The 27,596-nt window shown below is 37.3% G+C and overlaps 1 protein-coding gene across 3 annotated transcripts in view; it reads right to left on the bottom strand.

Annotated features, from left to right (window-relative positions):
• Positions 1–8,492: 8,492 nt before the first annotated feature.
• The window catches only part of SPART (spartin), a 33,765-nt gene continuing 14,661 nt past the window's right edge, over positions 8,493–27,596 (bottom strand). For all 3 annotated transcript variants that reach the window (XM_063103035.1, XM_063103034.1, XM_063103033.1), the window contains exons 4-9: positions 27,193–27,360; positions 24,081–24,204; positions 16,932–17,126; positions 15,723–15,881; positions 15,551–15,641; positions 8,493–10,124 (exon numbers count right to left, since the gene is read on the bottom strand). In XM_063103035.1, coding sequence (XP_062959105.1) covers positions 9,851–10,124; positions 15,551–15,641; positions 15,723–15,881; positions 16,932–17,126; positions 24,081–24,204; positions 27,193–27,360 — 1,011 coding nt within the window. In that variant the 3' untranslated portion in view covers positions 8,493–9,850. The remainder of the gene's footprint in view (positions 10,125–15,550; positions 15,642–15,722; positions 15,882–16,931; positions 17,127–24,080; positions 24,205–27,192; positions 27,361–27,596) is intronic.

Here is a 27,596-nt window from a genome sequence, read left to right as displayed (position 1 = left end):
CTACCCTGTGTGTCAGAGATCTTACTTCATCAATAACACACTCTACCTGTTAGCTCTTTAGCTGGCTTCCAATTTCTCTTTTAAATTTGAACAGAATATATTTGAGGGGTGGGGGTGGAGAATACTTTCCCCCACTAGTAACTGTTTCCTCCAATGAACAGCCTCCAGGGCGGTCAAGCTGTTTCTTTACCTGTGACAGCTTTTTGCATACAATATATTTTAAGACATTATTTCAGGCTTTTTTTTTTTTTCATCTGCTCTGTCTTCCTAAACATTTTGTTAAATTCATCTTTCTGGATCATTTAAATGTATTGTGAATAGAAAAGTGCTTTTTGCGAGGGAGACAAGCTTTTCAGAAATCAATGAAATGTTTTCTTTGAATTATTTCTGTTGCTAAAGTAAATACAAAATGGCAAAATCCATTAGGAAGTCCGTTTAAAAGCAACTAGTCTCTAGTTTGGTAAGAAAGAACCAGAAAACTAATTTTTGTTTGAGCAGAAAATTAACACTTACCTGAGAAGTGGAATGTAAAATGATTTCTGGCTAACAAGTCCTAAGCTTGGCTTTTCTTAGTGTCAAGCAGAACACCATGCACTGTTTATCAGTTCCAGGGGAGGACTCCAGATACTTTGCCCACTGTGTCTTGGCACCAGAGTCACCAAGGAAAGGACTGGCTGGAATGATGCATTGCTGACACAGAGAAGAGGCAGCAAGATCAACTCCAAGAGTGTGCCAGGGTTCCTCATGGCTAGAGGGCCCCTCAGCAGGCAGCCAACTCAGTGCACCCTTCTTGTGCTGCTGGAGAAGGACCTTGATCCCTCCCCCCCCAAAGTCTGAAAAACTGAAAGCTGGGGACGTGCCTGAGGGCCAGGGACACACGCTTAAGCTGAACAAAGGAACACTCATTGAGCCTGGAAAAGGGAGAGATATTCCCACACAAGGCTCAACTGTGTAGGCTCTTTATCTCTTGATAAGGATGTGTTCTGGGTTCAAGGCCTGTTCTTATGTGGCTGAGTGGGGATGAAAGACTGTGCACATGAGACTGCCTTTCCAAACACTTAGCTTACCCTAAAATATCTACAAAGACAGAGGAAAAGACAAATGCTCACACTAACACCCAAATCTAGGACTGATGACCTATTGCTAACATTTTGGGAAATTTTTTACCAACTATCAAGCCAATGGAATTGTAATAAAAAAGTAACAGTAGTATTAACCAGCTGGAATCAGAGGAAATCTATAAAGACCATTTGTCCCTCCTTATCTACATACATTTACAAAAGACAAGACTGGATGAACAATCACACTCTACTGTGTAGGTCCCTCCTTTTTGAGGCTAGTATGCGACCTCTTCTTTCCTCCGATTAATTGTTATCTTTGATCTTGGACAGTTAAGTTACTTAACCTCTCTGTACCTCAGTTTCCTATCGTAAAATGATTCTAATAGTATATACCTCATAGGAATGTTGTGAGGATAAAATTATCTATGTAAGAGCACTTACAACACTCCTGGCACATAGTAAATACTGTGTAAATATTAGCTATCATTTCTATAGCCAGTTGGTGCCTGGAGGTGTCCCAGAAAACTACCCAGTACAGAGATGAGGAGGTGCAGTGTGTATAGAGGCAACGTGAGGAAAACCCCAGACAGCAGTAAACTGTTGTTTTTCCCACACTGTATTACATCTGTTGAGTCTCAAAGAGCTGAGCAGAGATAGGTGAAAGACCTTGTCTTAGTCCTTTTGTGTTGCTATAACAAAACATCTGAGACTGGGTAATTTATAAAATACAGACATTTATTTCTCACAGTTCTGGAGGCTGGAAGCTCAAGATCAAGTCTCCAGCAAGTTCAGTGTCTGCTGGGAGTGCCCGGTATCTACTTCCAAGGTGGGGCCTTGCTGCTATGTCCTCACGTTGCTTAAGGGTGAAAGGGCAAAAGGGACTAATGCTGTGTCCTTCCTCTGTGGAAGGCAGAGGGCAAAAAGGAGCCTAGCTAGTTCTCTCCAGCCCTTTTATAAGGTACTATTCCCACCTGTGAGGGCAGAGAGCCCTCTTGGCCTACTCACCTCCTGAAGGCCCCACCTCTTAATATTGCTTCATGGGGGGTTAAGTTTCAGTATAAATTTTGGAGGGATCACAAACATTCAGACCATAACAAAACTCTAGATAATAAAAACTGGGCAAAGGGGGGAGGAGGGGGGAAGCTAGCAAGAAACTGGTAAAGGGCCACAAAAAATGATTACATTGTGTAATGTTGAATAACGAATTATCTTGATTTGATCATCACATATTGCACACAAATATGGATATTCAATGCTGCACCTCACAGATATGCCCAATCAATTATGTTTCAATAAATTAAAAAAGTAAGTAAATAAATAAAAATTTAAAAATTAAAATTATAAAAAAAAGAAAAGGAAAACGGGGCTAAGAAACTGTGATGATTAATTTTTGTGTCAACTTGACTAGGCCACAGGGTGCCTGACATTTGGCCAAACCTTATCCTGGGTGTGTCTGTGAGTGTTGTTAACCTAAAAAGAAACTGAGTCCAAATACATATAGTAAGGATTTACTAAGCCGATATGACAACTGCAACTGGGGAGACACATAGATCAGGTTGCCCTAATAAATGTGTTCCTAAGAGAGCTCAGCATTTTATAATCCTAGGAGGAGAAATTAAAGGAGAGAGGTAGGACAGCCCTCCTAACCACTTCATCAGTTTTTCTATTGGTTGTACGTGATGTATAGACTTGGGATTGTTAATAGGTTACATCCTACATGAAGGATTCTAGGGTAAGGTTTACAAGAAGCATCTTAGGTTATTTTATTGCTTTCTGGCACCATTATGGCTGCTTTTAAGTAAAATCATCTTATATAACATTTTTAGGTCAGGTGGATGTGATGACTGACATCCCAGATCTTCCACGGCACTATAATTTAGATGACCTAGTGGGAGCAGAAATACATATTTGGTCTTGATCCCTGGTTCCTGGCACAGAGCTCCTAAAACCCTTAGAAGTTCCTGAGTGATTGGGGTAAGAGGAGTACCTTTTGTTATTCATAATAAGCCCCTTTCCAACATACCTGAGTTTGTGCTAATGAGGTGATTCTTGCAGGGTAGGGTCTAGTTATCAGAGGAACCAGCTAAATGATTAAAAGGTTGAAACTTTTAGGTCTGTCTGTCCCCCATTGAGAGGACAGGGTCTGGGGATTGAGTTAATCACCAATGGCCAAAGACTTAATCATGCCTACGTACTAGAGCCTTCATAAAAGCCCTAAAAGACAGGGTTCAGAGAGTTTTTGGATTGGTGAATGCTTTCTCGTGCCTGGAGGGTGGTGAATCCCAATTCTATGGGGACAGAAACTCCTGCACTCGGGTCCCTTTTGAACCTCACCCTATGTACCTCTTCATCTAGCTGTTCATCTGTATCCTTTATAATATACTGGTAAATGTAAGTAAAGTGTTTCCCTGAGTTCCACGAGCCATTGTAGCAAATTATTAAATTTGAAGAGTGGGTTGTTGAAACCCCTGATTTGTAGCCAAATCAGCAGTGTGAGTAACCTGGGCTCCCTCTACTTGCGATTGGCATCTGAAATTGGGGGCAGTTTTGTGGAACTGAGCCCTTAACCTGTGGGTTCTGTACTAACTCTGTGTAGTTAAGTGTCAGCTTGAATTAGATTGTAGGACACCTAGTTGGTTTCCAGAGAACTGAATCGCTTGGTGTGAAAAACACGGCATTTGATGTCAGAAGTGTCGTTACCAAACTCAGGTCCGGCTGCTCGCCCCCTTGAGAAGGAGAGAAACAAAAGACTTCGAAGTTAGAAAAGCAGATGTATTCAGCTGGAGGAGATGGTAGGCTATCCCATCTCAAACACTGAGATTTACTGAGGAGTTTTTAAAGGAGGGATTGAGAGAATGGAGTGTGGGAGGTGAAAAGCAGGAAGAGAGAAGGAGACGTGAGCTATGCGAGGTCCATGTCTATGGGTCAGGTACAAGGTCTCGGCCAAGTCCTCTTCTGGTTTCTGTTCTCATCTTTGCTGTTATCTCAGGACCCTGCAAGATTTTGATTTGCACTGGTGTACTTGGTTGGTGCCCAAGGTCAGCTTCCAGTCATTTTGCCTTGATCATTTCTCAAAACTCTACAAGTCTCAAAGAGAGAACTGTTAGCTTTGCAAAGTACTAATTAGCTTCTCAGCCTTGTTTTCCTTTTTAGCAAGCAAGATAAGAAAGTTAGGGGATGAGAAAAAAGAGTGGAGAAAAAAAACAACTGTCCTTTGTAAAATCGCCCCCTTCCCCTGGCAACCCAGGCGGTTACAGGTCCCAGCATGGCTTCACTCCTGCTCACTCCTACAATATGAGTAGAGAAATGGTTTTCCAGTAGAGGGTGTTTCTCAATGAAATTAACATTTGAATGAGTAGATTGAGTAAAGCAGATTGCCCTCCCAAATGTGGGTGGGCTTCATCCAATTAATTGAAGACGTGAATAGAACAAAAAGGCTGACCTTCTTAAGCGTAAGAAAGAATTCCTTTTGCCTAACTGCTTGAGATTGGACATTGGTCTTTTCCAGCCTTTGGACTCAGACGAGAACTACACATCAGTTCTCCTGGATCTCCTAGCTTGTCAGCTGCAGATCTTGGCACTTTTCCACCTCCATAATTGTGAACCAATTCCTTATAATAAATCTCTTTATATACATACCCACACCCGCACATCCTATTGGTTCTGCTTCTCTGGAGAACCCTAATACAGAAGCTATACTCATCAAAATTTTGTCTAGCTTTAAATCTGAAAAGGCAACTCACAACCAGAGTAGAATGAAGTGAAATGTAGTAGATATCTGCTGACAAGTCCAATTGATAGACTGTATAAAGGATTTTCTTAAAAAGGTCTGTTATGAGGATCTCACTGTGGGCAATCAAGAAGAAAGGCAAGCATAAAACAAATTTGTCTACAACTATAGAAACTAGTCTTTTACTTCTGGCCAAGATGGAGAAAAGAAACTGTTTACCCTTCTGCCTGAAACAACTAAAAGACTGAAAAAATATATGAAACATTGGTTTTCAAAACAGTGGATATCAGGCAATGAGGGCCAGTGACCCCTGAGAGATGAAATGAAGTGAACCCTAAAATTGGCCTGGGCCTGCCAGGCCACAAAGCAGCAAGGGAATACAGGCAGAGACTGGGGATCTCCCTAATTTGAGGAGATGGAGTTGGGAGTCTAGGGAGAACAAGGCAGCTAGACTTTGCAGGGCAAATACTGGAGAAGAGAGCTGCACAGGGAACTCTGCAGCAGAGTACTGATCAATGCACTTACGTCAGGAAACTACCTGGGGCAGGGAGAGCACCACCACAGAGGATAAGATGGGAAATCAGAGGTTCACACAGAGGTGGGAATAACACCTGCTTCCACCAGCCAGAATGGAAAAGCTCAGAATTCACAGGGCATTGCGTATTCCAAGGGTTTTGCCTCAGGAGTGGAGAAAAACTAGCCCTACTGAGATAGAAGATGCTCAGTTTCCCCGGGTTCCGGTTTCAGAACACCCCTCTGGGTTTCAAGCTACTTCCTGAGATCTCAGGCCTTTCTGAAGGCCCTTCCTTAGAGGAGAGTTACTGTTGCTAGTTAGACCTATTTTCGGCACCAACATGCCAGAAATTGAGACCTCAGGGGGCTGACTTATGCAAATCCAGTGGCTGTGCATGTTCAGTAGAAAGGGGTTATAACTCTAATAGCCGAACATGCTCAGTAAAGAGGAATTTATATTCATTAGGTAGTATGAATATGTATTAAATAGTGAAACTATAGAAGTTGAATCCTGGCGGAAGGTGGGGTGGTTGCTCACTCTACTGAAGCCAACCTGCACTTTGCCTGGGGTGTGTATTTCTTTTTCTATCAAATTTGCCTTTAGCAGGCTGCTATTCACTCTGGGGCCAGCCAGTTCTACCTGTAAATGTGTATCTCATGTTTGTGTTAAACTTGGTGTGAGCCAGGCCATACTCTCTCTGTGGTCTGTATCTCTTATTCATCACGTTAGATCTGTTCTCAATTCCCACTTGAATTCTTTCCTGTGGCACAGTCAAGAACCTGGTGAGAGGACAGGGTGGGTTGAGGCCGACTGTCAGACCTTCCCAAAACTCTTCCTCCTCTGGCATCACTACCAAGTTTAAAAGTATGACCTAAATGTATCAAACTGATTCTAAATAACTTAATCCCACCCCAGGACAAAGCTCAAGAAAATTTATAGGAATTTATATAGAAACATCCAGCACCCAATAAGGTAAAATTAACTTTTTTTCTATTTTCTGGAAGAGTTTGTGGAAAATTAAAAGATTGTTTTCTAAAAGTCTGATAGAACTCACCCATAAGTCCATCTGGGGCTGTTTCTTTTTGAGAAGATTTTAGACTCCTTACTGAACTTTGGCCACAATATCTTAAAGAATATAATTGAGGAAATTGGCCCTCTTGCCCAAACATACAGCAGGACTTATGAAGTTATAATTTTGACAGTTTGGTACTGGCACAGGAATAAAGGAAATGACAGATGGAACAGAACAGAGAGCCCAGCACAGACTCATACTTGATATACAGAGAAACCTGACATATAGAGAAAGACCTGTGGAGATCATGGAAGAAAAGTACAATAAATGAGGCTTGAATAACTCATCATCCACAAGGGAAGAAAATTAGATTCCTACCTTACATCTAGCATACATACACACAATTCTAAAATTAAACACCTACATGTGAAAAGCAAAATTGTCAACAGTTACAAATTTTATAGTAGAGGAAAATGAATGGCAAACAAACGTGAAAAATTACTGACCTCATGAGAGGTCAGGAAAATGCAAGTTTTAAAACAACAATGAGATCCTGTTTTACATATGCTCGACTGGTAGTAAAAACACAAGGGGAAATACTGCTCAAGAGACTATCACCATTTTGGAAAATAATTTGGCATTATTTTGTAAAGTTAAAAGTGACAAGCCCTATGACCTGAGAAGAGCACCCTATGTATAACATCTCTTGCACTGGTGAACTAGGAGACATATTCAAGAATATTTATGTTAGTACCATTTCTATCAACAAAAACTAAAAACCAGACGTCAGCTGACAAGGAATGAATACTTAAGTTGAGGTATACTCACACAGTGGAATACACCAACTAAACTAACCATACACGTGAACACAAGAATGACTTTTAAACACAAACTTACAGAAGCAAGCTGAATAAGGCTTCACGTTAAGATGCTATGTATATAAAGCTTTAAAACTACAAAATCAAACAGTATATTAGGGGAATATACATGTGTGATTTAAAAGAGGCAAAGGGGGCTGGCCAGTTAGCTCAGCTGAAGGCAAAGGAACGAGCAATAAACACAATAATGGTCGGGGGAGAGAGGCGAGGAGAGAAGAAAGGGAGCACACATGTATATGTGTCACAGCCAGAACAGAAGTGACTCCATTTTGTTAAACTTCTCAATTAAAAAGATTTTTTTCTTACTCTTGTAACCCGAATCCACATAGCTTGCAGCGGGTCATTAGAATACAATGATTCTTGTTCACACAATTGCTAGAACATAATGATTTTTGCTCATACTGTACACAGAATTATATAAGAAATTATTAATGCAGATGGCCATTCTTTACTAGATTACTAACTAGATCTTTTTGAGGTTAACAGGAACTGAATCCATGACTTGACTTCATGGAGGATGGTCACCATGAATCAGCTCCCACCTGAGAAGTTCTTTGATGTTTATCTCCAATTTTATGATTATGCCTGCACGTCCCTGCTTAGATCACCATGAATCAGCCCCCTACCACCTGTTCCTATAAAACCCTTGGGCAAGTCTGGGAAAAGTGGAGATGGTCTTTGAGACATAAGACCACCATTTCCCCAGGCTGCTGGCTTCCTGATTAAAGGCCACCTTTCCTTACACCAACACTTGTCTCTCAATTATTGGCTACTGAGCGGTGTGCAAACAGACCTTTGGGGTTTCGGTAACAAGTAATTGGAAGCTTTCTAAGTCTTTAGTTGGGTGGATGAGTTTGAATGTTAATTTTATTACGCTTTATACCTTACCTGTTATATGTAATTTTTTCTATGTGTTATTACAATATGTAAAAAGTTCTTTAGAGAGGCCTTCCTAGTAGTGACTTAGTAGGATGGTGGAAAAGGACCATTTCCTTTAGCCTAATATAGGAGTCAGCAAATGTTTTCTGTGAAGGGCCAGATAATACATATCTTAGGTCTGTGGGCCACAGAGTCTCTGTTGCAACTAAACTCCAGTGGTGTATTGGAGAGCAGCCATAGCCAATATGTAAACAAACGGGTGTGACTCTGCTCCAATAAAACTTTATTCATGAAAACGGATGGGCAGAAAATTTGGCCCATGGGGCATATTTGCTGACCTCTGGTCTAAGGTAATTTTTCAAATTCAGCTCCACCATTAGTCATTTAAACTTGAATGAAGCAGAGACACACTAGAAGCTAGTTACCAACTGAATTTTATTTCCATTTTAACTAGTACATTATCCTTGGTCTTAGAAAAAAGGTCTATGAATTCTAGGTGTTTCTGAAATACAAGCCCATGAATACATTTCAGGCCAAGCAATTCAGGGAGATTTTTATTCACAAAGTACATTCCTAACAGTTTCAAATAAAGTCTAATGAACTAAATAGCCACTAGAAGCTCAGAAATTATTAGAATGGACTCTAGCTATAAAAACCAATACCAGTCTTTTAAAATCAGTAAACAAAAATAAAATGCCATTAGATATTTACTTATATACTTGTAGCTTAAAGGTCTGTGAATATCTTGTCTTCTGCCAGAGTGGAAACTATTATGCCCACCCACAATTAAGAGTAAGGTTTTCATATTCTTTACCTTGATTATGAATAGAATCTTTCCCTTTTTAATAACTTAATTTATTGGCTTTTTAATATAAATTCCAATGACTGAATCCCCAAATAAAAATATATTTACCAACAGTAAATGCAATTCTGTTTACATCTCAGTTTTTACATTTTTAGTCTTTTGGAAAAACTTAAAAAGCAGATATGGTAAACGATTTCTTAAAGGAACCTTTTGTTTTAAGCTGATAATAATCACTTCAAGCTTTAAAACAAAACTAATCACACCCCAAAATTTCCTGGGCTCCTAATAGATCAATACCAGTCTCAATCTAAAAAACTTAAAAATCTAATTGTATTACTCTATAATCAAAAAGACTGATCTATTTCCTAACAAATGGTAAGCTACCGAATAATTTTACAGAATCTCATTTTCTCGTGTCTCTTCCCTGTTTTAAGTCTTTTAAAATGTTATCTGAGAATTCTTTTAGTTTAGAATTATAGTTTTTGTTTAGCTTACATGCTGAAAATTCTGACAATTAAAAAAAAATCTACAATTAGTGCAAAAAAAGGAGACAATATTTGAAGTCATTCCTTCTCACTATAAATAGAACAAAGTTGCTAAATGTCAAATTTTATGTAACTATATAATTTCCTACTTTGCTTTCTGATAGATATAAAAATAGTTTAACATTAGGATTAATGTTTACAGCACATGTATTATTAGCTTTAACTGCAAAAATATTTTAGCCACATTTAGAAAAAAATAAATTTACTAAGAATATAACTGCATATTTCTAAAGGCTGGATGCAAGAATACTGATTATTTTCCTTATAGGAAGAATACATGCCGTAAAACATATGAGACAGTCACATTGTAGGAATAAATACATTTAAAAAATACTGGTTAATCTGTGGGGAATTCTGCATTTGCCTATTTAACAAAATTTCATCCATCTTGTAAGGCTTTGGTATAGGTGATTCCCAGCATTTCCATCATTTATCTTTCTTCTTTGCCTCATTCTTCTTTACTTCCTCTGTATGCTCGTCCTTCTCTCCTCTCATGTTTCTATTTGCTGCTGCTCCTTGAATTTCCCCCTGAGAATTATCAACTATGTGATATTCCTCAAGGAGTGTGTGTCCTGTCTGTTTTGCAGTTTTCTTCACCATTGCTTTGATACCAATGTTGTTAATATTATAGGCAGTTACACCAACATTAACAGCAGAATCCACTGCATCGTGTGTAACTTCTCCTGCATTATGCCCATATCTTTAAAAGAAAAAGTACGGAAAGTATAATGAAATTATAAATATAAGTTAAGGTCTTCTGAATTAGCATTAAATAAGTCATATAATTTACTTAGGTATCTCTGAAAGCAAAATCAAAGCTTAGGTTTCAATTTAATTAATAGCTTAAAACATAGTGGAGAATGAAATCACACTGTAACAAAGATGTACTTTCTCCTTCAGTAAAAATAGCATGTGAAAATAAACTTAGACTAGCTGAGAATAATGTAATAAAGACGGTTGAATAAGAATAAAATAAATTATAATAAAGGTTGTTAATCAGTCATTCTTTCTTTTTATTTTTATCCCCCCCCCCTCTAGAAATAAAAAGGGAAAATTTTCACTGAAGCAACTATAGGACACAAAGAATTCTGAGTCATTAAAATGGTTTTGAGTTCTTCCTTAACTAGACTTTAGTTAGGTCTTAAGCTCTGGGAGTCTGAGTTTGTCATTATGGAGATATTCTATGACATTCTATCGGATATCCCACTCTACTGCAGGCTCACTGGCCTGCTTGCTGTTCCTTGAATCCACCAAGCACATGAAGGCCTTAGGACTTCTGTACTGGCTGGTCTCCGCCTGGACTTCCCATGGCTAACTGCCTCAAGCTGGCTCAACTATTATCTTCTCAGTAACTAACCTGTTGAAATTGCCTTATTCCATACATCCCACCCCACTGCCAATCAATCCCCCCATAAGTTATCACCTTCTACATACTATAGAACTTGTTAATAATCATTGTTTATGTCTCACTTATTGTTTGTTTCACTAGAATATAAACCTCATTGGAGAGAAGAATATTTGCTTTCTTGGTTAATGTATTCTAAGCATCTAGAACAGTGCCTGACATTCAATAAATAGTTACTGAATAAATTGAGTAATGCCCTGTCCATCTCAGAGTTTCTTAAGCATCAGGTATATAGCAAAATGTTTGGGAAATTATAAAGCCCATACAAAAGTAGTTATTATTCACAATCATGATAACTGAGTTTAATACCATTTCTATGAGAAAATACAATTTGAGGTCCTATACAAGGATATTAAAACATATCTCCCTACTACTTTGTTTTACTCTTTATCCCTTTTCTGGCACTAGGCTTTTAAAGCTTTTCTTGCCCACAGGTTTCCACAAGGAGAGGACTGCTTAAACAACAACAACAAAAGACAAAATATTACATCTTCTCTAGGACACACTGAAGTTTCCCAGGTGCTTTGTGACCTATACCTAGAAATTTTATCCTACAGATTTGTCCTCTATCACTATTAGCCTGGCCTAGAACAGTGGTTTGTGATACTACTGGCTTGTTTGTGCTTGGCTTTTTCAACCCAGGTGCTACAAGTGTGAATGATGATTCCATTCTGTCCTTTGTTGAATGTTGATAATTATATCAGAGCCAACACATGGCAAAACCTATAGTCTGACAAACCTTAAGACTCTACTATTCTTGACTGGGGACTTCCATACCAGTCACCAGACAGAAAAGCTCCCTATAACTGCTTTCTGCCAGTTCCTGTTGCTTTGCAACCCCTGAGCATTCCACAGGATTTGCGGATGGCACAGAAGACAGGGGGCCTTCTCACAGTCACCCAAGCCCCAGTCATAAATACTATTGTCAGAATAAAGGATCAGGAAACCACACTATAAACAGAACTGTTAAATGAACTGAGGGTACTGAGAAGTCAAGAAAGAACATGTGATGGGTGTAATGACAGTGTTTAAATATTTTTAGATACCATGTAGAAAAGAGAAGACTGATTCTACACAATTCCTGAATAGATGTTACACAGAACTGGTTTTGGGTAACATGACATCTGCCATTGGAGACACTCCTTCACTAAGTACAAATATAAGGGAAATTTTAACTAAATTTCATTTAAACTGATAAAATACTGTGCCATGAAATGGTAAATTCCTCACAGGAAAATATTTATTAAGCTTATTTTCCACAAATATATATTTGAAGATAAAATATTGCTAGGGGAAAATAAAAATAGATCTAACTTGCTGAATTATATTATTCTTCCTTAAATAATTCAAAGAAGAACAAAAGGAGCTTAAAGGTAAAACTCAGAAACTATGTAGAAGAGTGATAAATTATTTAACAGGTGCTATCTCGTAGGTTACTGTGGTAGGTTTAAAGTCACTATTGCTTTTCACTGTTCTTGCAAGTCTTCATGTAACTCACAAAAATAAATGGATTCTTAATGAATAGTTCCTATACATTTACCTAAAAATATTAAGAATGTAGTTAATCCTCTGTATTGGCTTATATCCCAGAAATCAGATAAGAAAGTTTATATAATACATTTGTTTTTCTCCCAGGCATAATGCATATAATTAAGGCAGATTTAAAGCAACTACTTGGGAGAGTAATAATTTTTCACAGGTAATAAGCATATAAGTTTTCTTTATTATACTATCATCAGTTGAATTGCAGTAGAACAATACAAATGCTTGTTCTATAAAATACTTTTTGGTAGTGTGATAAATGTAATGAAATAAGGATATAAATAAATATAAATTTATGTAAATAAATGAGAACTAAATTAGACAAAGGAACAACTAACTCTTCTATTTCTTCAGTTCTGTCACTAAGTTATTACTGGTTCAATACTTTTTGTTTCTTCTCTTAAATGACACTTTCTACTTCTAGGCCAGATTATCCCTAGAGGTGAGAAAACAGTATTACTTGCATAAAACCTTTCACTGCCTCTCCCATCTTTCCAACTTTCTAATAGCAGAAACTAAATTATTGCTTAGATTAAATCATCCCCATAGTTAGAAATAAAAAGCTACATAATTAAATTCTCACTTATTTGCTTAATTTTTTTCCTACACAAATCTTTGATGAAGAAAAGGATAAAAAGAGCAATATATACCATAATAGAAATAAATCACCTCAGAACTACTGTCAAAATATCCTATTCCTCATAAGTTCTATTCACTAAGGACCACAAATACAAAATCTATCCCAAAACCCAGTATTGTCTAGTTATGTGAATTTCAAACTTTTAATAAGTTGATTATACTTAGGTAAGCATTTTTTCCAATATAGCAATTATGGACAAAACCAACAAAGCATCTCCTACTTTCTAATATGACAAATTATCTGTGCTAACAAATGATAATGATACTCTAATTCACTTTTGGCCTAAAAGGTACTTCTGACTTTCTCCTGCTCTTGCTATAAAAGAAACTATTTTTCTAATTATGACTGAGCCATAAAAGTAACCTCAGGGACATAAAAAAAATTAATGAATATTAGTCAGATGTCAATGCCACAAGTAGCAAGAGACATTCTATCAAAAGAATTTCAGATCTACTCTATTTTTTTTTTTCCAACCTTTTGGTAAAGTTGACACTCCAAGATGATATGCCATGTTGCTTTGATTCAAAAGTATGCACACCCCAGACCAAGCAGATCAATCCAATTTAGGATGAGAATTAAGTTAGTATTTCCTAAGCCAAAGGTAATTCACTATGGTGGGAGAAATCTAAAAACATGTTAGCATTGAAAAATAACTCTAGAGTATTAAGTTTGCACAAATTACCCAACAACGGCAGTGTGGCCCAGCACTGTCCTCTGTACTACAGAGCACAGGTTCTGATGACAAAACCTCTTGGTTTACTTCCCAGCTCCACTACTAGGAGTGTAACCTTTAACAAGGTATTTAACTCTCTATGCTTTGGTTTTCTCAACTGTAAAATGGAGATAATAACAGCGTTAAAAATTAAATAATACACATGAAAGACACTGAACACAGTACCTGATACGTAAGTATAAAGGCAAATGTTGTCAATGAGTGGATAATTAACACAATTAACCAAGTGTTGCAAACACCATTAATATCACTCTTCTTTTCTCTCTAAATAAACAGTAAGGTCCAAACTATTTCAAAGCTAAGAAGGCAACTCAGGTCCTTTGTGCTATATTTTTTAGACCTTGACTCCTGTAGTACTGTATAAAGACAGTATTGTCAGGTAGAAACTATAAAGAGCTAAAGGCAGAAAATCTTGCTTTAAATCTCATCTTTAACACCACCTGTCATAAATTTGTTTAATATAGTTGCTGACTCAGCACCCACTTTTAGGCCTGAAACTCAGTTGCATCCTTTGGCCTAAACTTCCCCTCCTTGTGTGGTTTGTGATATGCCCACTTGTTTCTCATCTCATTAACCCAAAACTCAACACACTCCCCAGCTACTGACCACAAGAAAACCAATGATCAACATCGGAGTCATGTAAATAAGTTCCCCCCTTCATGTTTTTTTTAAACTAGCCAATCCACAGCTCCCACTGGAAAGCCAAGGGGATAACGCCCTTAGACTGTAATAAAGGCACAGTCTTACAGGTCTCCTCTCCCTCTCTTGCACATGTGTTCTCTCTTCTCTCACTCCCCACCCACTGGTTGAGCACCCTGCTGTCTCTGGGCTTTCCATTGGCCCTCATGGATACCCCATTTCTCTTGCAAATCTGTGAATAATAAAATGTTTCCGTTATTTCATGTGTTTTGTTGTGCTGCCTTCTCTGTGTCTCACCTGACCAACATATCCCAACCTAACTCTCCTCCCAGTCAGGGGTCTCCTAGAGAGTGGCTATCTTGGTAGGAATAAACTTGACACAGGTCAGACAAGAGCCCCAAGGGCATCTGCCTATAGAAACAAGTTTCCTGGGAGAGGAAACCTGGTCATGGGTTGGACACATATGCATTAGACCGTCTGCCAGGTAAAAGAAGTATCCTGTGAAAGATATATGATAACATCCATGACCACCTGCCCTGGAGCCCTGTCAGGGTAGGACTAGAATTTATAGACACTCTCCAGGGACAGCTCAAGGCCAAATTAGAAAAAAATCATAACACTACTTATCAGATGATCTTGTGCAAATCACTCATTTCTATCTTTGTCCATTTCTTAATACATGAAATAGAAGACATACCATCTGTTCATTCCAACACAAATGAACAGTGATAATTAGAGTCAAATAAGTTTTGACTTTAGTCAAAAAAGACTTTAGTTTTAGTCTTTGTATACAGAACAAGCTAATATTAATAAGGGATACAACAGTTAATTACAATTCAAGATTTTTCAGGCAAACATCACCCATCAAAATCATGTAGTTAATAAGGTATACGGAAATCCTAGCCTCCCCCCGCCTTTTTAAAAAAAGATTAAACCTATTCTTTGCACTAACGATGAACAAATATTTATAACAATTAGTACAAAGCAAAGTCATAAGACTTCTATTACTATACTAAAAATATTCTTCTCCCTTTTTAATAAATACTGAGTGGAAAAAATTTATCAGATACTTAAAAATAAGTACATTAATCATCTTAACTTATGTCATACGGATTTATACAAATGCTGTAAGAGATTTAATTATTAAAATGATAAAATCCAACTTACTTGTGTCTGACAGTTTGTACAGTTTCTGCTGAAACATTGTTAACAATGCATTTAGCTGCACATTCCAATCCCTGCCAGACAGTAGAAAACCCTGCAAACATATTTAAAAGTAAGTAAATCTAGCTCAAAACAAACAGACCTCCCTAGTTAAAATTCTGGGCCCTTTTGTTACCTTGAACACTACTTGCTGCTATGACCATAGCACCATCCAGGGGAGACTTCCCATCTTTGTCTTTTTTAAGAGATTCTGGAACAAGTTTGCTTCCATGCTTCTTGACATGTGGAGCTAGTTCTTTTCCAACACAATTCGCTACAGTGCAAACTCCATCAACTAATATAACCATAAAGAAAGAAAACTTAGAAAAAATGTATTCTTTCCCTTGATTTTACCATTCTTAACCTGCACAATTCCTAAATAAACATCTAAATAAAACTGTTTTACAGCACAATGTTACCATTTCTACTTAAGGATGAGAAGCTAGTTTGGCTATTTTTTAAACAAAGGCTATTTACTGTTTGGTTTAATGATGTGTTTGCAGAGCCTACTGATATTTATAACCTTGCCTCTTACATATACATGGTTTTTTCAACACTTCGGCTTAAAAGAAAAATTTCTTAAAAGAAAAATTCCACCTTTTCTATCTGACTACTGCAATGCAGTAGACACACATTTAGCATTTTCCAGCTAAGTGTATTTGTATTTTTTTCTGTCAGCAAATCTCTCAGTGAAATAATAGGTGTTTAAGTCTATAAAAGTAAACAACCCAAAACTGATTCAAAAGAATACTAAATACCAAAAAAGATAATCTCACTAGATTTAACAGTAATCCATTAAGGACCTATCTGACTATCTTAAAACATCAAACTTTAGTGCTATGATTCTCAAAGGACAAGGGATTAGAAGTCCATTGCTTGGGCAGACTGGCACCAGAATCATTAAGTCAGCTTTTCTCAACGATAGGAGTACATCCCTATCTCTTGACCCTCAACTACTAAGCAATGAACTGCTGTCCTTAAAAGAGTCATATTCCTCAGGTACATTTAAGAATAGCAAATATATTCAGAACTCCTTTTCAAAGACATATACACTCTCCTCTCTAACATATCTAACACATTTAATTAGAGTTTTTCAAACTTTAATACACAAATAAGAATCACTTAGGGACCCTGTAAAAATGCCGATTCTGAATCAGTAGGTATGCCTGCTACCTGAAATTCTGCATTTCTAAGGGTCCCAGGTACGTTGGTGCTGCTGGTCCAACTGCTTTGTCCTAATTCTTTATTCTTGAGATTAAACCATCTAAATGAACATTTAGATTAACCTTGGATTATAAGATTATTTTTAATTTAACTAAAAAGAAGTCATCTAAAATTACTTTACCCAGGAACTGACTGACTTTTGCTGCTCCTCCTGTAGCCTGCTTCGCTATATGAAGCCCTCTAGTGACGGCTGGGCTAACTTCCACTGGTTTTTCTTCTGGTTGAATCCGTTCTCGGAGTTTAGAAGCACCTTTCTGGATTGCTTTGCCAGTAAATTCAGCACCTTTGACTAAACCCCAACTCACCCAGGAAGCACCTTTTCAAAGGAAAATTAAAAATTGCATAATATTAGAGCCAATCATACTGTTATATCCTTTAATAAATACTTGTAACATCAACAAGAAAAAATAAAAGGAGTTCGATATTCAGATCCCAAACAGGCCATGACATAAACATTCAAGCCAACTTGTAGGTATCTCTGTACATTATACGTTACTACAGTATACTATTATTAGGTACTAATTTTGAGTTTTGGTGCCATTAAGATAGTTATTTGGCTACAGGACACAGACATTCTTGTTCTTTTTGTCTCAGTCCAGGCACCACTTTCCCTCATGAAATCCGGAGGGAGAAGGACACAAACAGTGCAAATTGGAAACCAAAAAACCTGTATCTCAATGCCAAGATAGATCTCGTGTTTGCTTTAGGCTAAAGGTATTAGGCATGGGGTCCTGTTCTTTCCTCAATCCTAAATCCAAACACCTGCATTTCAGCACCTTTTAGCTTGTGACATAAACCCAAACGACAAAAACATGAGAATACCCAAAGAATGCACAAGAAGAGAAAACCTAAAAGAGAAGAGAGTGGCCTGGATGACTGAGCCAGTTCCCATGACAGTGGGCCCTAGCCCTTTGCTTTGCTCATGCTTCTTGCAGAATGAATGACAGAAGCAGTTGCCAGAGGAAAAGCAGGATGGCAGGACCTTCTCTAGTGAGGAGAAAAGGTCCTCAGCCAGTGGGCATGTGGGGAAAGAAAGAGTGGGAGAGAGATGAGAGGAATAAGAAGATACACAAGAACAGCGTCCCCTAAGACAAGGAGGAAAGTGTTTCCCTCCTCTGTAGAGAGCTTACAATTCAAAATATTTCCTTTTTGGCAAACGCTGAAACAATGAGCTTTTAAAGCTGGACATAAAAAATGCTTAAGTATGTTTCTCAAGGCCCGTGGCATGGTTTTACATAATTACTCCAGCCCAGTAGTAAGCATCCAGCAATCATGTGAAAATCATAGCTGTTTTTTAAAATGTTAACAATGAAAAATGGCAAGTAATAACTAATTAGAAAATTTCATTGTTTCTCTTCCTATTTTAGTCAACACTTCCACCTCAAATCCAACCCTACTGTCCTACCCAGAAACCAACTTTGGAGAGAATCCGGTCTTAAACCCAAGAGGCAAACAGGCTCCCATAACAATTATATGATTTTAGAGTTATTAATTACAAGCTGAAAAGTTTTAAAAAATTAAAAAAAAGCTGAAGTTTAGGAAGACTGAGAAATCATAAAATAAATGATAATGAAACAAAGGAGACTATACCACAATGAAAACTATAACAAACAAAAGTGATGGAGTCCACTGATGACTGAGAAAAATAAATGAAAATGAAATAAATTAAAAGTCATAGTACTAATAAAGAGAAATACTAGACATAAATAATCAACAAGATATCACCATGGGAGACAATAATACAGGTAAATATGTTAAAACTGCAGAGACTGCAACAGAAAGAAATGTAATATTTAATCTTTTAAATGATAAGTGTAGTACCAGATATAGATTCTGTTCATGTTTGCATCCTATGCAACCAGTTAATACTGACAGATAGCAGACAATGAATGCTGAATAAATGAGAAGTTGGCAGATAACTTTATCCAACTCAAACCTAACCACTACAGTTTGTGTAAGGAACATTGTCCACTTTCACTGAACTAAAGAAACCTAACATCTATACTTCTTATTAAAAATAGGACACCCAAATCACAGCTTTCCCTCCTGATAAAAGCCTGGTTGAAATGTAAGATACAGAACCTGACTTTTCTGACAAGTTTCAGTAAATTTATCTTAAGAAATATGAGTTTTAGAACATTGATCTTTTCATATTCTGTTTCTGATATTCTATATCTCTGGCTAACAGAGGGAGAAAATTGGCAGAACTAAGAGTGTACTGGCTACCACAACATGACTGCTATGGAATTCCCAATCATATGACATATATCTTATAATATTTGATTTGGTCCCCTAAAAATCTAGAAATGATTTATCTTAGCACATAATCACTCTGTGTAGAGGATTAGAAATCTTGATTCCTATTTGATTATTAGATAGGGTTTTTAGGTAATGAATGTATGGGACAAAAGTCCTCGGGTAGGGAGGCAAGAGCCTACAGCTAGGGGGCAAGAGCCCACCGAATCAATTCTAATAAAGTATATGTTGATTCTCAATTGACTTTTAGTATTGAGTTTTAGGCAATGCATGTACAGGACAAAAGTCCTCAGATAGGAGGCAAGAGCCTACAGTTAGGGGGCAAGAGCCCACCGAATCAACTCCAATCACTGTTTAGGTAAGGGACTGTATACACTGATTGTTAATATAATGGGTTCATTGGAAGATTTTATGAAAAGGAAACATACAGGTCTAAAGCCTTCAATGTGAACAAGAGAAGTGAAGCAAAACAGGGATTGTTCTGAAGACAATAACTCGTAATACAACAAAACTTAAATGATGGGAAAATATGTAAGTTAAGATTTCCAAGGATGTTCTGCTAGATTAGTCAGTACATGGGGGTTGTTCCACATTTTGCTTTAAAGCTGTTTGAGTTTCTCAAGAAGTCAGGCACTTTAATGATTATCTTACTGTTTCTTTTGCATGTCACACAGCTTAGATTTATGACTCTTTAGATGGTATATTGTTTAAACTATTTTGAACCATGCATGCTTGGATGAAGATTGTTACATAGCCAATTTCTTTATGTTCTTACTATGATTGATTAACCATCTTTTTTTTCCCTGTAACTTCCTTGTCTTTACAATAAAAACTGAAAGCAAAAACTGACTCAGGGCCGAACCCAGTTTCTCCTTCTAATAGAGGAGTTGCTGAAGTACAGTCCCTTCAGGCTTCTCATTACATTCACATTGCTTTGAGTAATCTTTTTTGCATCTTTGTTACACAGTGAGAGGTGTTAACAATTCTGTACCCAAAGTATAAGTTACTTGAATATATGATTGCTCTTTGATGATATTTTGTTAATTCTATACACCCTAGTATTAGAATAAAGATCTCTGTGGACCTGACAGCCAAAAGACTGTTCTTAGCCAATGGGGTCCTACAAAGAATCTATTAAAGAATAGGAGTACTTTTTTTGTTGTTGTTGTTATTGTTGTTTGTTTTTTTGTTTTTGCGACCGGTAAGGGGATCGGAACCCTTGGCTTGGTGTCATCTGCACCGCGCTCAGCCAGTGAGCGCACCAGCCATCCCTATATAGGATCCGAACCTGTGGCCTCGGCGCTCCCAGCACCGCTGCACTCCCAGCGCCGCACTCTCCTGAGTGAGCCACGGGTTTGGCCCTAGGAGTGCTTTTTTGTGGCTACTTTTTAACAGACTAAATTAAACAAAATGGAAAATTCCTTGTCAGAGCCTAGAAGCACAGAATGGTAGTAAAAAACAATCTTGGAGAAACCTTATGGGTGTATCATACTTGCACTATCAGTCCTCCTGCTTACTACCAGCCATAGGATGATGTGTTGGAATGGGTGGGCAGAAAGTGATCACTCCCCCTGACTCCACATTGACTGTCTGCATAGAGTCCCAGAGTCCTTATTAAATTGGGAAGATTAGGGGATAGAGAAGGTACATTCAAACGCCCTTGATGATCTTTTGCTATCTCACAACTTCTAAAACCTTTGCTTCTCTCATTTATATCAGTTCATTAAAAAGCACAATCTAAACAGGGCATCCCAAGAACATTTTATTCTTTCAGAATTGTTTAAGGTAGGCTGCTCCAGAAGTGGGTTCCAATCAGTCTATAATCACCAACTCTCTATCTCCTCCCAAATTAGCTTACTAAGCCCTACTGCATCTAAAATGTATGGCAGCTACTTTCTTAAAGTGTAAGTCTAGGCTTCTCAAGCTGATATACAAGACAGGTAAATTTTAAGCACAATTATTTCACTTTTTTCACATTTTATGTCTGTAAAACCTATGACTAGTTTTTACTGATTTTTATTCATCCTTTGAGAGTGGACAGGAACCAATCATGGGCTAAGGAGAATGAGCTCAATTTAGATCCCTGGTTACTCACTTTTGTACAGAGGCTGCATGAGGTACAAATAGTCTCTTGACAGACCAGATAATTTTCCCGATCATGGTATCTCCCCTGCCAGGTAAGTATGAGACCAGATAATTTTCCCTGGAGTAAATCTTGAATATTTTCTGCCCCTTTCTTTTTTACTTGAAACTTAAATATTTGGGGAGCTAGTTAATATTCATTCTATTAAAAAGCACAAAAAGAGATATTACTCTGATAAGCAAGTAAATGGTTTTACGGTCACCAAGTATGACGGATATTACCAGAACTTTAGCCCTGAAAGCACAGTATGAAGAGTTACTGGCATAAAGTCACATGTAGTGAAGAAGTATTACTAGAATGTAGTTTTTTACTCATTTTTAAATGATGCAATGCTAAGAGTTCTTCTGAAATCTCTATAGGCCTCTTCCCAGGATTAGCTGGCTTTAAGGATGCTCTAACTCCTCCAGTAGAACCACTATGTGGAACCTGTGTGGTATGCAGGAGGCCTAAGACTTTGTGGGAAGTGATACTTTCTAAAGATGTGCAAAAATAATCTCTTCTATTCCAAATGTTTTCTTTCAACACAACTCTGACATTCCTCCCCCTGAGAAGTTGAATCTATGTCACATCTCCTAAACTCTGGGCAGGATTATTACTTGTTTGTAACCTAATGATGCTGGAAATTTCCAAGACTATGTCAGAAAAGGTAATGCAGCTTCTGCCTGTTTGCTGGATGATTCATGCTTGAAGCCCTGAGTCACCATGTAGAAGCCAGTCAACCCTAAGGCTACCATGCTGTGAGGAAGTCAAGATGAGAGGCCATGTGTAGGCACTCTATTCAACAGACTCTGAGCTCTCCACCCAGATGCCAGAGATGTAAGTCAAGTAGAAGCTTTCGGATCATTCCAGCCCCCAACTGTTGAATCACCAGTCAGCCGTTGAGTCTTCCTAGCTGAGGCCCTTAGACATCATGAAGCAAACACAAGCCATCCCTGCTGATTTTTCCAAATAGCTGGCCCACAGAACTCCTAAGCAGAAACAAATATTTGCTGTTTCATGCTTTCAAGTTTGGGGTGGTTTGTTACACAGCAATACTAAACGGAACAAACTTAAACCAGTATCAACTCAAAAAAAAGTTGGGAAAATGACCATTTAATCTAGTTTTCTACATGTGTGGGTAACAGGCAAGTTTTCTGAATACTGACTTCCTAGTAATCCTTAGCAGCTTGTAAAGTTAGGGGGCAGAGTAGTAAGAATGAAGAGGATTTTCTTCTCAATTTCTTTGAAAATTGTTTTTAAGGGTCAATTTTCACTATACTCATACATTACTTAACGACAAGGATACACTCTGGGAAATGTGTTAAGTGATTTCATCATGTGTGAACATCGTACAGTGCACTTACACAAACCTAGATGGCATAGCCTACTATACACCTAGGCTATATGGTATAGTCTGTTGCTCCAACCACCATCACATAAACAGCCTGTTGGTGATCAAAATGTCATTAGGCAGCCCATGGCTGTATTGCACTTATATTTGAAAATTTGGCTTTATCTTTTCTTCTTGTCTCAAGCACAGTTCTTTGACACTGGGAAAATATTTTATTAGCTCCTAGACAATCAGCCATTTTAGCTTGTTGGTTTTTTATGCTGAAGATTTCCTCTGCTTTAGATACCTTTACTATTTTAGTGGGTTTTTAGTACAGAGATGAAATCTGAATTGAGAGTCATTTAAATGTTTAAATGACAGGTCAAGACCCATTACTGGGTCATGAGTTTAACTTATTGAATGGTGATTGGCAAAATTTTTAAATAAAACAAGATAAAAAGTATAAATCAGAGAGCTACTACAGTTGAAAAGCTAAGTAACCAACTGAAGTAGAAAGACATGTAAGCAATGATCATTCTGGTTTTAGAATAATCTATCTGAGCCCTCTCTAACCACAATTAAATAGCAGGGCCTATCTTCCCAAACAGGTAGGCCATCACCCTCAGATCTTCTCAGCTTGCACTGCTTTATGGTGACAGAGTGCTGCTTTGTTTCCAAAGATAGATGAACATCTCATTTTTTTCATGGGTGTCTTAGACCGTTCATGTTGCCATAACAAAATACCATAAACTGGTGGCTTATAAACAACAGAAATTTATTTCTCACAGTTCTGGAGGCTGGGAAGCCCAAGATCAAGGTGCCGGCAGATTAGCTGTTTGATGAGGTACAATTTCCTGGTTCACAGATGGTGCCTTCTTGCTGTGCCCTCACATAATGGAAGGGGCAAAGCAGTGTTCTGGGGCGATTAATCCCATTCATTAGGGCTCCTCCCTCATGACGTATTACCTCCGAAAGGCCCAACCTCCTAATACCATCACCTTGGTGTTAGGACTTCAACATATGAATTTTGGGGGGCTACAAACATTCAGACCACAGCAGTAGGGCAGGAGGGAAGGGAAGGGTTAAGAGGGAATTTCAAAGGGGAAAGGAAAGTAATTCATTTTATGTTCAGAGCTATTATAAGAGGAGTTTGGGGTTCCTAAAGCTTTTCACTACCAATTTTCCCAGGAGTAAAACAGAGAATAGGCCAGTAAGAATTTATGACAATATGCGATGTTCTAAGAGATTAGTTCTTTCTACTTTTGTTTAAGTATTTTTAAATTGATTATTTAAAACCAAAATATGGGCCGGCCCCGTGGCTCACTCGGGAAAGTGCGGCGCTGGTAGTGCTGAGGCCGTGGGTTCGGATCCTACATAGGGATGGCCAGCGCGCTCACTGGCTGAGCATGGTGCAGACCACACCATGCCGAGGGTTGCAATCCCCTTACCGGTTAAAAAAGAAAAAAAAAAAATCTTTCTAAGTATTCTCTTATAAATAATACCTTTACTGAGTTCCAAAAGTTTCATATTACAGGGCGGAAAAATGAACATTACTGTAATACCTGACAAAATGTTCTGAGCCACTTTCTCACTCCATTCAGGTAATTCTCTTGCTTTTTCTTCTGAAACTGGCTCACAAGGTACAATGTCACTCAGGTTAACTTCTTCACTTGAAGTTCCTTTAGTCTAAATGGTGAAAATGTTTCAAAATGTGAAAGAGTAAAGACTAAGAAGGGGAAAAACTATAAGCATTGGGTAATAAAATATTAAACCAACAAATACTAGATATAATTAATGAAATATCTCTAGCCAACCTAGTAACTGGTATGTCTTACAAAGCACAACATCAGAACTGCCATGCAGCTGAAAACTGTTCTAGTCTTATTTATAAGCCCCCACTGGTAAGATTTAAATACCAACCCAACTCTAATATAGCATTTACCAACTCATATTTAAACTAACTTTTTTCCTTCCTTAACTAGACTATGAGTTCCTTGATACAGATATCATCCATAGTTATTAGTATGCACATGGTACTCAGTAAAGTTGAAAGATTTCTGTTAAATGACTCTATCAGTGAGAAAGGAAGTATCCAAATAAACTGGTTTTGATAAGACATCAAGTAAACTTTTAATTTAAAATAAGTAAGAATATGTAAACATATAACTACCTGCCATTGCATTTAAATGGAAATGGGGAATACAGACATACCTGCACAGCACTATGCTAATTTAACTACTTACTATTTAGCTACTATGAGAGTTAGGGCCAACACTCAAAATCTTAAAGCTAAATTCTTTATTCTAAAAACTTATAAGCACGCTAACTCAGACCTCATAGTATAGTAAAATAACTTGAAAATCAAAGTGTCCAACAGAAATACAAAGAACTTCACTTAAAATATGAAAAACAACAACAACGAAAAACAAACCAAGAGCTTCTATGTGGGGAGAAAAGCCACTCATAAGTAAAATCAAACTGGGCAAAATATTTGCAACTTCTATCTTTGACAATGAGCTAATATCTCTAATATATAAAGAGCTCTTGGTAACTGAAAAAGACTAAAAACGTATTAACAAAAATGGACAAAGAACATGAATGGACAATCCACAGAACACAAAATTCAAGGGACCCTTAAGCATAGATGCCCCACTCAAAATGAAATCAATGCAAGTTAAAATATTTTAATATACCATTTTCTCATTTTTCAGGCTGCCAAAATACAGAGAAACTGACCACCATTCTGTCGACCAGGTAATGGGAAGCAGGTACTCTCATATACTGCTGGTGGGAGTGCCCTAGGTAGGGCAATTTAGCAAAATCTATCAAAATTACAAAAGCACTTATCTTTTGACTCAGTAATCCCATTCTTAGAATTTATCTGATTATCTACGCATGTATGAATCAATGGATCTACAAAGATATTCACACTGAAGTATTATTTGTAATACAAAAAAAATTGGAATCATGCTAAGCACCCCTCAATAAGAAAATATGACATATCCACAAAATGAAATACTGAAAAGATTGAGGAAGTTCTCTATAAAATATATTAATATAAATATACGAAAAAATACAAGACACTCCATATAGTATGTTATCTTTTACATAAAAAAGGGAAAAAAATAATAACAGTTTATATTTGCTTTCATCTGCCTCAAGAAACCCAGGAAAGATACACAAGATCCTAGCAAAAGAGATCACCTATGGTGGCAGAGAGAATGGTGTGAATAGGAACAAAGTTGGGAGTAAAACTTTTCATTGTGTATATCTTTTAATATCATTTGATTTTTTTTTTAACCAAGAAATTAAGTTTAAAAAAAAATAAATTCTAAACAATATGGAAGAATTTCCAGATATATTGAGTGAAAAAGCATGGAACAAAATAGTATGTTTTACATGCCACCATTTGTGTTAAAAATTGTATGCATGTGTGTATGTATGTTTGACTATGCATAAAACATAGCTTGAAGGACAATAAGAAGCTAATAACAATGTGTCTGAAGAGGGGAGCTAGGTGGCTGGCAGACAGGAATGGGAGGCAGACTTACTTTTCACTCTATATCCTTTCTACCTTTTGAGAATTTGGTTTCTTGTGATTAACTTTATATTTCTTGGAACCATTCTGGACTCCCAACGTTCTCATAAATCTGGTCTAAGATGTTCAACACAAACCACAGTGACACTTTGGAAGTAAACGTAGAATGTTCATGTGATATTCATTAATTCCAAAGATAACTACTGAAAACTGACGATGTGAAATACAGCAATGAACAACACTGAACTGCCTGTAACATAATACTCAGGCAATGCTGTTTTCTTCATACATTTGCTTACACTACTACTTTTCTGCCTGGAATCCCTTTCAATTTGCTATTTGTATGACCAACTCTTTAACCAAGACTAATCTTAGCCAAAATATCCTCTAGGAGGCTCTTTACTGCTTCCCACACCACCCATCCACCAACACTTATCTATTAGGCTAAGCTATATCCTTTATCTAATGATCACATTAGACAGAAATTACCTCTTTGCTAATCTGTCCTTTCCACTAGACAGTAAATTTCATGAGATTAGAAATTTAAACTTTTTCCACCACATATGCCCAACATTCTAGCACTCAATAAATCAACTAGCACTCTAAATCAAAGTTGCCATTTAGAGCATATTACATACTCAGAACCTAAGAAATGAAAGAAAAAAACTACTCAATATTTTTTAAAAATCCAAACCTCTGTCCTGTTGCCCATCCATGAAGAAACAGGGAACTGAATAAAAATGGTAGAGTATAAGAAAAAAGAGACAGTAGCATATCTAGCCCCAAGTTCTTGGTGAATATAAGAAGGTACAGAACAACAAATAAAAAAGCACATGTATCATTAATATAAGAATAAAATTTACAATATAAAATATAATGTATTATAAAAATCTTTCAAATATTTGGGAAAAAAAATCTATCCCTCAAACACAGAATACCTTTTAAGACAGTTTAAGTAACAAACACTTGGAAAGGGAAACAGTAAAGCTGATTCTAATTGTTTTTGCCAGTAATCACTTTGTGACTCTGCACAAGTTCCTGTGCTTTAGTAAATGGGGACACAATCATATAAATTACATGAAAAAGTGCCATCAAAAGAGAACACACACACCTTACCTTATTGCTCCTTTATTTACCTTTTTTCCACGTTTTCCTTTACGACGTACATCCTTCTTGCCTTGGTCCAATGAAGGACCCAACTGTCTCATATCAGTGCCAGAGGCTTCCTTCAATTGGTCGGAGGAATGTCTTGTTCTTCCAGGGATTTGGAATTCATTTTCTCCTTCTGCCCTGTTCCAGTCAGTCTAGGGAGTAAAGGACTAACCTTAGCTCAAATCAGAATTTTTTTTGATGTCTTTCTTCTAGCCACATTACACCATGCTCTAATGATATACATGTTCAAATGTCAGTGTTTGACAGTCTATAAATAAATACTTTTGCTTTTCTTTTCTCTATACTGTGCTTTTATCTCATCATCAACAAACCTCCGAGTTCTTTGGTTCATAGCACATGACCTAAAGTAAATTTCAAAAGACAAAGT

This window comes from Cynocephalus volans, chromosome 7 (genome assembly GCF_027409185.1).
Source record: "Cynocephalus volans isolate mCynVol1 chromosome 7, mCynVol1.pri, whole genome shotgun sequence".
Lineage (NCBI taxonomy): Eukaryota > Metazoa > Chordata > Mammalia > Dermoptera > Cynocephalidae > Cynocephalus > Cynocephalus volans.
This window is presented reverse-complemented; position numbering and strand designations above follow the sequence as displayed.